Source organism: Rhinatrema bivittatum, chromosome 6 (genome assembly GCF_901001135.1).
Source record: "Rhinatrema bivittatum chromosome 6, aRhiBiv1.1, whole genome shotgun sequence".
NCBI lineage: Eukaryota > Metazoa > Chordata > Amphibia > Gymnophiona > Rhinatrematidae > Rhinatrema > Rhinatrema bivittatum.
This window is the reverse complement of record NC_042620.1, coordinates 149,827,848-149,841,854: the sequence shown is the minus strand read 5'-3', so window position 1 is coordinate 149,841,854 and position 14,007 is coordinate 149,827,848. Positions and strand designations below refer to the sequence as shown.

At 41.5% G+C, this 14,007-nt stretch overlaps 1 protein-coding gene across 2 annotated transcripts; it reads right to left on the bottom strand.

Annotated features, from left to right (window-relative positions):
* Window positions 1-5,123: 5,123 nt before the first annotated feature.
* Window positions 5,124-9,566, bottom strand: C6H2orf66 (chromosome 6 C2orf66 homolog). Of its 2 annotated transcripts, XM_029604911.1 has the most exons (3): window positions 9,433-9,566; window positions 5,784-5,971; window positions 5,124-5,635 (listed from the first exon to the last, which is right to left on the bottom strand). In XM_029604911.1, exons 1-2 carry the CDS (start codon window positions 9,553-9,555, stop codon window positions 5,789-5,791), a joined length of 306 nt encoding a protein of 101 aa, XP_029460771.1. In that variant the 5' UTR covers window positions 9,556-9,566; the 3' UTR covers window positions 5,124-5,635; window positions 5,784-5,788. The 2 variants fall into 2 exon arrangements, with proteins under 2 accessions (XP_029460771.1, XP_029460770.1); XM_029604910.1 differs by having other exon boundaries at window positions 5,124-5,971.
* Window positions 9,567-14,007: the final 4,441 nt, after the last annotated feature.

Below are 14,007 nucleotides of genomic sequence, written 5' to 3'. Positions count from 1 at the left end.
TCCTGTTTTAATAGCATGTAGAGAAAAATTGCTCCTTCCTTTAGAACAGCATTAATTTATCTTTGAAAGAGGGTACTGTTCCATCTTCCCTCAATAGGCCCTCTGTTAATCCAACTGATATGTCAAACTATAGACCTATTTCATTGCTCTCTTTTTTTAACTAAATACTTGAACAGAAGGTACTACATCAACTTTCTGAATTTGTTGAAGAATATCAGATATGAGATGCTTGCCAATTCAGATTCAGGAAGTCTCTGAGCATTAATTAACACTTTTAAAAGAGGACTAGACAATGGGAATAGCTACATTCTTGTGTTAGTAGACATCTCACCAGTGTTTAATATACTAGATCATAACATTCTACTATTCTGGTTGAAACAATGTGGTTTCTCTGGTGTTTGTCCTCTCTTGGTTCTGTTCATATTTATCCAATAGATTGTGCCAAGTGAGGACTGGGCAACAACACACTCGATGGTCACCTGTAGCTACTAGGGAACCACAGGGCTCAGCCCTTTCTGCCTTACTGTTCAATATATATCTTGCACCAATCAGCAAGATTCTTACAGGCCTTTATAATGGATATCATATTTACATGAACGATATACAATTTTACGTCTGCGTACTTCCTGATTGGTCCTGTATGGTAGTGCTGCTTCAGATTTGCATGTTTTCTATCAAACAATGGCTGCAACCTAATAAATTGGCTCTGAATATCTCCAAGTCAGAATTTTCCATAATCTATCACCATACTGATAATCTCTTTCCAGCATCCCTTACCATCGAGTGGTTTGGGTTTCCAAGACTACCTTCTGTGAAGAATCTAGTGATCTGGATTGATTCATGTCTTTCTTTTCAAATCCAGATTGCCATTGTAATGATTTTTTAAGCTACAAGTTTTGTGTGGCCTGAAGCCATTGCTAGAAGCCCATGATTTCAGAACAGTGGTTCAGGCATCCATTCTACCCCTTTTGGATTATTGCAGTGCTATTTATGTAGGCTTTATAGGAACTACCATCAGAGCCATGCAGCTTCTGCAGAACTCAGCAGCCCACTTAATAATGGGAAAGATCAGGAGTGATCATATTACCCCTATTTTGGCCAACCTCCATTGGCTGACTGTTCACTATTGGTAATATTTAAAATGTATATGCTGGTACACACTTTCACTTGATTCTCTACCTTGGGCTATGCCCTTCTTTGAGTCTATATTCTTACATGATCATTAAGATTTTCCCAAGAGGCCTCCTCAATATCCTCTGTCTGAGACAAGCATTGCTAGTCTCTCTCTGAGAGACTAGCAATGCTTGTCTGTCACTGCTCCCACCATATGGAATTCCATCCCTAATGAATTGTCTGAAAACTTAAATCTATGTTAAAAACATTTTTATTCAAACAGGCATTTGATTAAGGAAACCGAACTTTGATATATTCTAAGACTCGGTTCATGTGCAGATGTGTTATTTTTTGTTTGCAGATTATTTTGCATGTAATATTGTAAATCGCTCAAGCCTTTAAGTGATTAATAAGTAAATAAATAAATAAATGAAAAAATGATACACTCAAACAATGGAATGCTCTCTGTCTAATAATCACCCTGTGCTTCCTAATGCATCTCTCTATCCAGCAGGTGAATGCGTAAAAAAAAAAGTTAATCAGTAAACTGAGCAATTATAAATTGGAGCAGAGCATGAAACTAGCAGCCAGCATACATAAAACAAATTGTAGAAAGTACTTTTTCACTCAGCACACAATCATGCTGTGGAATCTATTGCCAGAAGACATGGCCAAGGCAACTACCATAAGCTGGGTTTAAAAGAAGTTTGGATAAGTTCCTGGAGGAAAAGTCCATAAAGCATCATTAATCAAGTAGACTAGGTAGGAAAGCCATTGCTATCCTTGGGAGTGAGTAAAAGGAAATAGGATCTGCCTGGTACTTGTGACTCAAATTGGCCACTGTCTGAGACAGAATGCTGGGCCTGAAGGATCTTGATCTGGCCCAGCATAGCATTTCTTATATTCTTACATTCTTATGGAAGGCAAAAAGCAGAGACAGAGATAACAAGACCATTTCAGTTTTACAGAATGATTTTTAATCAGTAGAGGATTATATTGAGCTGAAAGTAACATCCATAATTTTGAAAAGAAACATGCAAAGATTGTATGTACATCTGTGTTTCTCTGTGATCTCCACTGCTCACTGAATAGCCTCACAGATGAGTCACAGAGCTACTGAGGACTATACATTCCCAAGGCTATCACATGACAAATGCAGTTTTCATAATTTGAAGTTGTTAATTTATTCAGAATTTGTGAAAGTTATATATTTGTGAAATCCGTAGTAGTTTAATATAGCCCCGAATCATGCTCAGCTATTCTATGGTAACTACAGCTTGAGTAACATGGTAGACAGGTACCACTACCCATATCCTCCTTTCAGGTTCCTCTCATCCCACCCAACCTCCATGTGCCTCTTCTTTCCCCCCATTCCCACCTTGATCTCCAGGTTCATCTCCTCATTCTCTCTAAATCCAGGTTCATCTCCTATATTAACCTTCTTTCATGCTCTCCATCACCCCTAACCTCCAGTTTTTTCTATCCCCCATCTCCTGCCTTCAGTATTCTCTCCCTATCTCCCTTCTCTTAGGTTCCTCTACCACCCAAATCTCCTGGTTCCTCCACTCCATTCTCCCTCCCCTCCCTCTGAACTTTCAGGTTAGGGTTTCCAGGTCAAACACATAGGCTACTCCAGTCCTGGTTTCATCCCATTGAATGCCTGGATTTGTAGTTTTGATTTTCTTATGGATGTCAATAAGAATATCAGAACTACAAATTTATGTATGCAATAGGACAAAACCAGGAATGAATCAATCTGTTCAGTTAATCTGACCACTGTATTTCAGTTTCTTTCTCCCTTACACCCCACAGTAGGCAGAGCAGCAATGGTAGTGACTAGTGGAGCAAATAGAGCTGCACCTGTGCTCTCTATGGCTGGTGCTCCCTTCTTCTGTGTGCTTCCTATTTAGGAAGGAAGTGCACACTCGAGGGGAGAGGAGGAGATGCTGTGGAGGCTGAGAGCATAATTCTCCGTCTTTTCCACCAGTCTCCATATTGACATCTCTGACTGCTGCGAGAGGAGCTGCGGATTCGGAGGAAACAACGTCAAGCTTGTGCTGCCAGTACCTTTGATTGCAGGTGAGGATGGACAAAGGGTACTGTCAGAGAAAGTCCTTGCTTCCACAGCCACTGCAACTCTGCCAGAAAAGATGCATACTTTGTGCTTTGAAAACTCAAAACAATCCTCCCTCCTGTTGCACTGACTCAGACTGGGGGGGCCCATGATGCCCACTCCATCCACAGCCTAAGAGCTGCTACCTCTCCTCCTTATTCCCAGAAGAAGCAGCGACTTCAGCTGCTGCCACTATCACTGGCACTAGGCCCCAGGATATGAGATTAGGTTTCCTGGTTCACCCAATGACATAAGAGATGCTTTCATCTCAGTCTCAGAAGAAGTTATGATCAGAGGTGCTACTACTAATAGGTGGTCCTCCCAGGGTACAAGAAAGTGAAAGAGGCCTTGCCCCAGAGCTGCTAGTGCTTCCTCATATCTGGTTTCAGAAAAAGCAGCAATAGAGCTGCTACTACCACCAAGCCAGACCCCCAAATTCTCACTATCTCTCTGTCTGGACCTGGAGTTGATGGAGTTCTCCAGGCTATTCCAAGTGAAGGAAAAGTGCTGGTAGGGTTCCCAAGGGTCCTGTGCTGAGATAGGCAGAGTGAGTTGGCAAGGTTCCCCATATCCCAGCAGTTAAAAAAGAAGGAAGAGGGCTGACAGAATTCCCTAGGCCTTGTTGGCTGAATACGAGGAGATGTGATGCTGGAAGTGCAAAGGAGAAGTGGCATCTGACAGGTAAGGGAGAGAGAAAGAATGAGATGAGAAATCACTATAACTTGTACTCCTCCCTTCTTGTACTGCCTCTCTAGTTTGATAACTTACTGGCTGCCATTGTTAAGTACCGACAGTTAATTCTCAGTGTTTTAGGGCATCAGAGAGTTGAAGTAAAAACAGTCCATTAGTGGACTTTTTAGAATTCAAAACAGTATTTGCAATGTTAAATTATCACTTTCTATGTGGAATGGCAAGCAACTGCAAACCAAGCTGTTGAAAAGGTGAGGGAGATTAGTGCTGCCTGAAACAAGGTCAGACAGTGCCTCTCTGGTTAGCAGCTGATAACCCAGCACAAGAAGCATGGAAATACATAGGAAACAAATTGAAAAAACCCCCCAAAAAAACATGCTGGCCACGTAGAAGAACTTAGGTGTGCTCACATGGCCTGTGCCGGATTCATGCATGCAGACAGAAGCACAGGCATGAGAGTGTTAATCAGCGTGCTCACTTCATTATAAGACATCTTGAGAAAAAAAAATCAAGAAGGATACTTCAATACTTAATTGTTTATCAAATCCTTGTTTAGAGGGCAGTAGAATTGACTCATTCTGAGTTAATCAACAAGAGGTTGAGTGAGCCCTGCTCTGTACTTCAAAAAATTCCCAGCAAAAACATATTTGCCAGCTTGGGGGAACTATAAATAATCGCATTCTCCTTTTTGAAAAGGCTGCTGAGATGTCTCATGCAGCAGGAGAAAAAAAATCCCAGATAAACCTCCCTTTATGTGGGGTCCATGTATGTTTCACCTTTTATCCCAGAGGGACCCCAATGAAATCAACAATTCTAGCAGTTCTGGCCTTCCTTTAATTCAAATGGTACAGTCATTGTTATCAGAACAACTTGGATGTCCTTTTGTTGAGTTATTTTGCCTAGGACATGCAAGATCAACCTTAAATAGTATGGGACCATGAAATGGCAACAGAGTCACAAGAAGTACTTGTGTTTATCTATTTAAAATTTGATCACCCGGGTGAGGCACAAAATATGCAACATACAACACAACAAGTGTACGCTAACCAGAATAATAACACAAACAAAAATATGTAACAGTTTAATATCCACATCACATATTAACATCATTCTGAGAAATCAAGACCAAAACAACAATATAGCAAAATCAAAACAAAAATTAAACATTCCTGCATAACATATAAAAGCTTCCTAAATTATAATTGCATTATAGTAGAAACATTGATTAAGTTAATAATAACTATTGACAATATTACTACTCAACACAAATCATAAAAGAAAATATACAGAATAAAATAAAATACTAAATAATACCTGACGCAAAGGTTACTGTTTGTGAACTTGTCTCCAATGCATGCAAAAGAGCTGTTGTAGTGTTTAACCCTGCAAGAGGACAGCAGCACTCTAACCACTGCCATTAATGAAGATTTCTCTTTACTTATAACCCATTGTTCTTAGCTTTGGAAAGAATTTGAGATTCAAACTACTGGTGAAGATAATTCTTTGAAAAGATTTTTTTTTTTTTGCACCTCACACAGGCATTGCACCATCCAGCTACCCAACTGCAAATATTTCAGTAAAAGATCACATTCAGTGCAGGCTCACAACAGCCAGAGGATTAGATGCCTTCCTGCTCTCAATGGAAAGGTAGGGATGGAAGACATGTTCTTGGAAAGTGCTTTATGAAGGTGCTGGTGTACAAGTCAAACATGGATTTCCCTTTAGGGAAGAGAAAACATCAGGTCATTGCAAGCAAGCTGAGCAGTCTGGGGGTGCTTGTAGCAGAAGTGCAGGGATGCTATAGTTGAAGTCACAAGTGTGACTGACACATAGAGAGGATGGGGACAGCGAGACTCTGGACACTTACTGTCATCAGCCTTTGAAGTAATTCGGAATTGAGTTTTTCTGTCCTTCATAATCTGCGAATGCGGACGCAATGGGGTCTGAGTAGAAAGAGATGGGCAGGGGCCTCTCATTATCCAGAGAGAAAGTATTGGAGAACCTTCCAACCTCAAGCCCTCGTCCCGAAAAATAAGCCTGCAGAGTTCTGAAAAACTGAAAAAAAATGTTTTTTTTTTACCTTTTCTATCTGCAGAATACACAAAATGTACTACTTCCACTGTGCATTATTTGCTATGTGAGCATTTTCAACCAATCAACTTCTTCGAGTTGCAGGTGAGAGAACCTCACCCAAAACCACCACCATAAAATAGAAAAGTTGTATATTAGCCTGCTATAAATTAAGAATCTAATATACGAAGGCTTTTTCCCCATTCTGTATCTTTGGGAATAAAGCATAGCAAATCAGGCTCCCAATGAGTTAAACAGATTCAGATCCTCCAGGTATCAATGCCAGTTGGGTGTGAGTGTGCCAGGGTGGTTAAGTGCTCAGGCTTGGAAAGGGAGGGAAGTTGGCTGCCTGGGTTGGCCAGCAACCAGCGCGCTTATGAATATGCCTCTCAGGAGATGCTCCTGGAGCTCTCAGGTCACTCTTGAGTCACCCAGGCATGCTGCCTGGGGAGGGGGCAGCAGAGACTGCCCAGAAGAGAGAAAAAAATTGTTGAAAATGTTGCAAGGCTAACGTTTAAAGATGTCAGCTTTCAGGGCTACTACTGCATCCTTCTCAGGCAATGCTATAACTACAGCAGGTATTTATCTTTTATTACAATTTCAGCATTTTCCTAATCACCGATAGAGTTTGCCTTATGTTCTCATATGATTATTGAAACCAGAAGATCCTCCAGGGGTAGAGGGGAAACAACTGAAGCTTATGAAAATGCCCAATACGATATATTGTAAGACCTGTAACAAAAGACAGAGGACGACTCCAATTTAGTACTATGATCTCCATTCTTTTTAGGGGGGAAAGGGGGCAGAAGGAACACTTCTTCTGTTGTATCCTAAGGGGGTCATTTTCAAAAGGATTTACAAACTTAAAACTAAGTTTTATGAGTGTAAATGGGCTTTTCAAAATTGCTACGGTATATGCTACTTTTATGCATGTAAATCCTTTTGAAAATTACCACCTTAAATGTTTAATTAGTTGAATTACTCTAGATGGCTCTAAAATGTTTGGATGTTTCTAATGCAAACTATACTGTAATGTAATTAGCCCCCTATCCATAGGGGGCTAATTATTTGTATATGTAAACTGGAGTGAAGGCAGCTAGCTATACTTCGGTATAAAAAAACTCCTAAATAAAAAATAAAATAAATAAAAAATAAATAGGGGAGGATTTTCTATCTTTGGAAGAGTAATTTTGTAATATCTTGGGAAATTTATACATCAAATATATGTAGAATTTGCATCAATTTTCAAAGGGAATGTATGCACATATTTTCACTTTGAAGATTATGCCACCAAAAGTAGCCAAGTAAGTTACAACTCCTATTCAGAGCACATAAATTTCCTATGTAAACATACATACAGGAAGGATCATTTTGAAACTGCAAGTGGCGGCATATACATACGCATATAGTTGTGTGCAGATTTATGATAGTATTTTATAACCCACATGTATCAGATATGCATGTTTTATAAGATATGTATCTTTTTACCCTGTAATATACGCATGTATGAATGGTTACGTGCGAATACGCATTGAACAGCCTCCTGGTGGAGTTGGTGGCAAAGAAACAGTATCTGAATTCAAGAAAGCATGGGATAAATACAAGGGGTCTCTAAGGAAGTGATGAGAATTATAATGCTAAATTAATTGGACGGATGGACAGATTGGATGGGTCATGTGGTCCTTTTCTGTCGACATATTTTCATGTTAGCAAGTATTTCAATGCATTGAATGCACCTACTTTTCCTACCTATTTTAAAAATTAATGTGCATATATTTTGTGCACAAAAATCAAGTAGGACTTGTGTAAATCAGGATTTATCTGCGTAAGCTGGTGTATCTTAAAACATGCGTTTGTAATTGAAATTACCAGTTTTACCAAGAACTCCACCAGTTCAATCTCTCCTTCCCCAGGTCCATCCCCAGTCTGAACTGATCCCCTTCCTTCATCCAGACCTCTCACCCAGCCAATACTACACAATAGACATGTTTAATATCATTTACGCAAGGTAATTAGTGGATGTAAATTTATGCCAGATAAGTTGGCAAATCTACATGCATGTCTTTAAAAATAGTAATTTATGCAAGTAAATGTTGGCCCCCATGGCAGAATTGCCCATAGACCTCCCTCTTTTTTCACACCTATATGCAAGTAGGAAAGTAAAAATATACACGTGTATGCAAGTAGATGCTACATACGCACATATATGCTCACAACTCTTTGAAAATGCACTCCAAACTTTTCAAAATCAAAACGTATGTGTGGAAATGAAAATGACACGCTAGCCCCCCCCCCCCCCCCCCATGCCTCTGCACGGTCCGGGTAAGCATACACGGATAAAGTTTACCCACACATCAGGTGGGCAATTTTTTAAAAAAACCATTTCGGCATCTAAGAGTGTTTTACTTGTAGAAATGCATTTAAAAATTATTTCAGTATATGTAGGATCCTTCGTTTTCAGTTTTTATTTTATTTTTCCTGGGAATTTTTCAGTACTTTATTATAACCAACATAATTAGGAGAAAATCAGTGGGGGGAAAAAAGGTGACTCATTTTTTCCCTACTGATTTTCTCCCATTTTTGTTGATTGTAATAAACCTGAGAAATTCCCAGAAAAGAGAAAATAAAAATTGAAAACTCAGGCCCCACGTACATGTAAAAACACGCTTATCTACATTTGCAAAGCTGGAAACCGTGCTTAGGCTTTAAAAAAGAAATCACCTCCAAACAATAAGAACATACAAACCGCATAACTTCTACTTTACCAGTTGCTCAGAATTTAATTTGGAGCCATGCGGATTACAGTTGTCTAAAATTAAAAGAGGCAGGTGCAAAAAGTTTCCTCACTTGTTTGTGATCTTGGACATATTCATGAATGCCTAATTAATATGAGTATTGTAATTATTATTAATATTTCTAGACTGCAGCTCCAATTCTACCTCAATGCATTTTTTTGACAAGCTGACTCCGTGCAGATGGCCCTAAACATTTGGAAGTTTCTAATGCAAATTGTGCAGTAGTCCGTTTTCTTTCTATAGGGGAGAAGCCTCAATCCTGAATCCGCTGTAGAGCTTTCAGCGAGGACTCCTCTCTCCTTCTGCACAATAGCACTGGGGTCTGTACTTGTCTGAATAAACCTTGCCCATCTAGTAGCTGCTGGGCAGTTTATATATAGATTTATCTTCTAAATTTCAGTTGGAAAAAAAAAATCCTTTTGTCTCAGGAGCTGATAGTTTTGTTGTTCCAATCGCATTCTATCAGAAACTAGTTTCAGAATGAAAAAAGGGTAACCATTTCATGTCCGGCCACTTTTATGGTTGAGGCATGCAATATAAAGTAATGTTGCTTGGTAAAACTGCCTGGTATACAGAATCTGAGCAATATTTAACACTAGTGAGAAAGAGTTTATAGTACGATAAAGGTGCATGGCAGACAGCATGACTCACCAAGTCTCTGTTCTTGGGATTGTTCAGGGACTTCCATTTCTCCTCAGTTCGTATGGGTCCTCCACGCACCTCCCCCGGTAGAGCCAGGGCAGCACAGAGAGTCAGGAGGAGGGCTCTGAACATGCTGCAGGGTCTGGGAGGACAGGAGCAGGGAGGAGCAGCGCAAGCAGAGAAGGAAACACACTCACACAGTGGCAAGAGCTGGAGCCCGCACCAATGATCGCACAAAACTACACTTGGGAAAAAAAAAAGGCAGAGAGTTTTACAGGCAATAACCTCGGCTACTGGACTATGATACATTCCATGGATGCATCTGTTTCTGTCAGAGCAGAAGCCGGATGCATTGCAGAACCTTTGAGATGATGATGGGTGCTATAAACAAGATCAGATGGTGCATCAAATTATAAGCAAGCATCATCTAGGCAATAAAAGTAGTAATATACCAGTGTCTTTCTAAATGTTAATCTATTTCATGCCTTACAAAATAAACAACAAAAAAGATATTTTCAGTAGCCTAGTGATATACTTACTAGCAGATAGATCTCTTTTTGTCCTTAAACCAAGCCAACAGTCTGTCAGGGTCACTAAGGCTATAAGTGAAACAAAGAAAAGTAATGATCCCTACCAAAACAAGAGCATGATGGAAGCTGCTCTCAGAGACAGAGCGACTAAAATACTTTTCAGCTTGTTACAAAACATCACCTATGCTTAAACAGAGCTTACCAGAAGGACTGTCTCTCACTGGCCAACCTAGTGCCACTGGTTCCCCTGCATCTGGCAGCATACTCCTTCTTCCATTTATATCTCTAGTGGTCTGAGTGTGGGTGGGTGTCATTGACGTTAGCGGTGGGTGATTATAAGAAAGTAATGGGTCAGTCTGTGACAGAAAGTCTTTGCAGGATCTCATCTTTAAGAGTCTTCAATGGTAGCAAAACCCTCCACTTTAACAATGCTGCACGCCGCTTCCTCTTCTGAAAAGTACTGAAAAAGGATCTAAATGAAAATGAATGTATTGGGTTTGTATCATATGTGTATATGTTTAGCCAATGTTTTCTCAGAATAAAGAATCTATAGAAACTTTTCTTTTTTTTTTTTTTTAACAGAAGTCTGCAAACCATAGCTTGACTTTTCTTAAAAATAGTCTTTGTTAGTAGAACATTTTATATTTCTAATCTGATTGCTTTTTTTTTTTTTTAATAAAAAGTTGGAGCCTGTCCAAGAATGCTAAAGTTACTATTTTATAAGATGCACACCCATAATGATAAATATAAGCAAAACACTTAAAGTGTGCTTACAGTGTAAAATCTATTGACAATTCAACGGCATATATTGTAGCAATTTTCAAAAGCCTACTTACACAGATAAAGTGCATTCACACCTATAAAACCCAGGTTTAAGCATGTAAATCCTTTTGAAAATTACCCCCAGGAAGTGCTCCGTTATATGCACCAATTTAGTATGGATTGATCAAAATAAGATTGGGGTGATTAAATGCAGTAAGTTTTATACTACAAGACATGGACTTAAATCAAGATGTGATCATTTATTGCAGGGGCCCCTAACCAGTCATGTTCTCAGGATATCCCTAATGAATATATATGAGAGAGATTGCCATGCGATTGAGGCAGTGTGCCTGCAAACCTCTCACATGCACATTTTGTTGTGTTTTTGTACACCATGTTTCAATGGTGCTTTCCCTCCAGCCTGGCATGTCTACTCCCATGCTGTAGTATCCCTTCTATTGTGACATCTGCGGCCTCGCTTTGCGGCTTCTGCAATGTGTTTGATCTGCTGGCTGTAATGCATATCTCCTATGGTGGCAATTTTGCAACATTCCCATGCCACTCAGAACTCTAAAACCTCAGGCTGTGCAAGTCCAACATTACTGTCCTTGAATGCTGCAAGCCAGAGGACCCCCAGGTCCCACCATTTTGACAGGGATGCCAGGTCATGGACAGACAGATATTACTTTGTGGAAAGAGTAGACAATCTGAGTTTAGTCAAAAGGAAGATAAGCAGTTTGTTTAAAGTCCTCTGGTAAGTAGAAGAGTGGGAAACTGAATTAGTGCTTCTAGGTGTCACATACTATAATATAATAAGCACTATACTGTATGTGCCAGCCCCAAGACAAGGGAAACCTCCATGGAGCAACAGCACAAGAAAAAGGCTGTTTTGGTAATAAAGGTTCGACGTGGATAATAGATTCAGGAAAGAAAGTGACTCTGTACTCATTTCTCACTCAATACCTACAGTTAGAGCGGTTTGCTGGACAAGATGTGAAGATCCTGGAAATGGGTTAGAAGGAACAGTAAAGAACAGAGAGTAGCCTGAGTGTCTTTGCTTTACAAGCAAGCTGAGAGCGCTTGGATTTTAATCTCTATGAAGAGCTGTATGAAAAAGAAACCTGGGCGTATGAAAAGAGGAATGTGGTTTTGAAATACTTCCAAGAGTTGTACAAAGGCCAATGTAATGATTTGTTTGAAATGATAATACAGAATCTTAGAACATCGGTAAACTAAAGAATCAGAATTCAGGCTACATCTTAGAAATTAACAAACAAAATATTTACAGCTTGGTTTCTGGACTCTGTATGTGACAGCCCAGAGAGCTAAAGATTTCTGAGTCAATGGACACTACTAGTTTGAGCAATTTAATACAACATTGAACATAAGATTTGCCATACTGGGTCAGACCAAAGGTCCATCAAGCCCAGTATCATGTTACCAACAGTGGCCAATGCACAAGTACCTGGCAGGATCCCAAAGGTTGATAGATTTCATGCTGCTTATCCCAGGGAAAAGCAGTGGATTTTTGCAACTCCACCTTAATTATGGTTTATGGACTTTTCTTCCAGATGTGAAATATATAATTAACTGAATGAGTATGTTATTATTTGTAAGGATTTTGGGTGGATCCCTGGACCTGTGGCAGGTGACCATGCCCACGGGGGGAAGTCCCGAGAGGGGCTACAGGTCAGGCTTAGTGTAGGAGACACACATACACTAGTTCTTTTATTATACAGGATTGGTGAACCACCAGAGGTGGCAGTAGTGAGCTGGAAAGTAGCCCGGTTGGGCTTGTAGTCCCTCAGGCTCTGGAACAGCGATCCCACAATGGCTGTGCTGTAATAGAGAGAACTGATATTGTGAGTAGTAGCAGGATATGCAGAGTTCAGGAATAGAGTCTCATTGGTAATGTACTCACGCAGCTGTCTCTCAGTGTGAAGCACAGGAGCTGGAGTAAAGGCAGGCCCTCGAGGAGAGAGTACCTGGTTCCAGGGAATAGCTCTGAGAACTAGAGATGGGAACTCACAGATGTTCTAGGCAGCAGTGTCTTCCTGGCAGAAGTGGAGTCCAAGTAGCGAGTCCAGGAACATGGGCCCTCGAGGAGCGAGTTCCGATTCCAGACTGCGACCTGAAAGATAAGAAAGAGAGAGAGGCCCCCGAGGAGCAGGTTCCCCAAATAGAGTAGATTCAAAGGAGGCAGAGTTGCAAGGTACGGAGAGCGAATCCCATCCGTTAGGAAACCTTTGCTAACTCGATTAGCTAGCAATCGCGTAGGCCTTTTGTATCCTGGATGCATGACGTCATCACAGGGGGACGCCCCTGAGGTTCGCGCCACTGAAGGTACTTGAAACAGGGTCATACAGCGCGTGCGCCCTAAGGCAGCTGAACAGCATGGCGAGAGGAAGCGCCCAAGCCTGTCTGGGGACGCCTTACTAAAGAATCCTCATTGACAGTAGGGATGTGAATCGGGCTTCGGACGATTGAAAATATCGTCGATATTTTCAAAATCGTCAGAAATCAGGGGCTCCCCCAAAACGATAGGAAAACCCCACGATATTGATCGTGGGGGTTCCCTTATCGTTTTGGGAGAGGGCGGGAAAAACGGCACACAAAAATAACCCCTAAACCCCTAAACCCACCTAAACCCACCCCGACCCTTTAAAAGTAACCCCTTAGCTTCCCCCACCCTCCTGACCCCCCCAAAACCTTTTTACAGGTACCTGGTGGTCCAGTGGGGGTCCCGGGAGCGATCTCCCGCGATCTCCCGCTCTGGGCCGTCCTCCGGCTCCTGGGCCGTCGGCTGCCACTAATCAAAATGACGCCGATGGCCCTTTGCCCTTACCATGTGACAGGGTATCTGTGCCATTGGCCGGATCCTGTCACATGGTAGGAGCACGGGATGGCCGGCGCCATCTTGTGCTCCTACCATGTGACAGGGGCTGACCAATGGCACCGGTAGCCCCTGTGACAAAGTAAGGGCAAAGGCTATCGGCGCAATTTTGATTACTTGCAGCCGATGGCCCGAGTGCAGGAGATCGCTCCTGGACCCCTGCTGGACCACCAGGGGCTTTTGGCAAGTCTTGGGGGACCCTCCTGACCCCCACAAGACTTGCCAAAAGTCCAGTGGGGGTCCGGGAGCGACCTCCTGCACTTGGACCGTCGGCTGCCAGTATTCAAAATGGCGCCGATAGCCTTTGCCCTTACTAATGTCACAGGGGCTACCGGTGCCATTGGTCAGCTCCTGTCACATGGTAGGAGCACAAGATGGCGCCGGCCATCCAGTGCTCCT

What these genes read in the sequence shown, in the direction of transcription:
- C6H2orf66 (XM_029604910.1), bottom strand. Translation starts at nt 9,555, where the DNA reads ATGTTCAGAGCCCTCCTCCTGACTCTCTGTGCTGCCCTGGCTCTACCG. An exon ending in ATCCCAAGAACAGAGACTTG is followed by an intron (nt 5,972 to 9,432) that starts GTGAGTCATGCT and finishes ATTTTTTTTCAG; the next exon opens with TTTTTCAGAACTCTGCAGGC.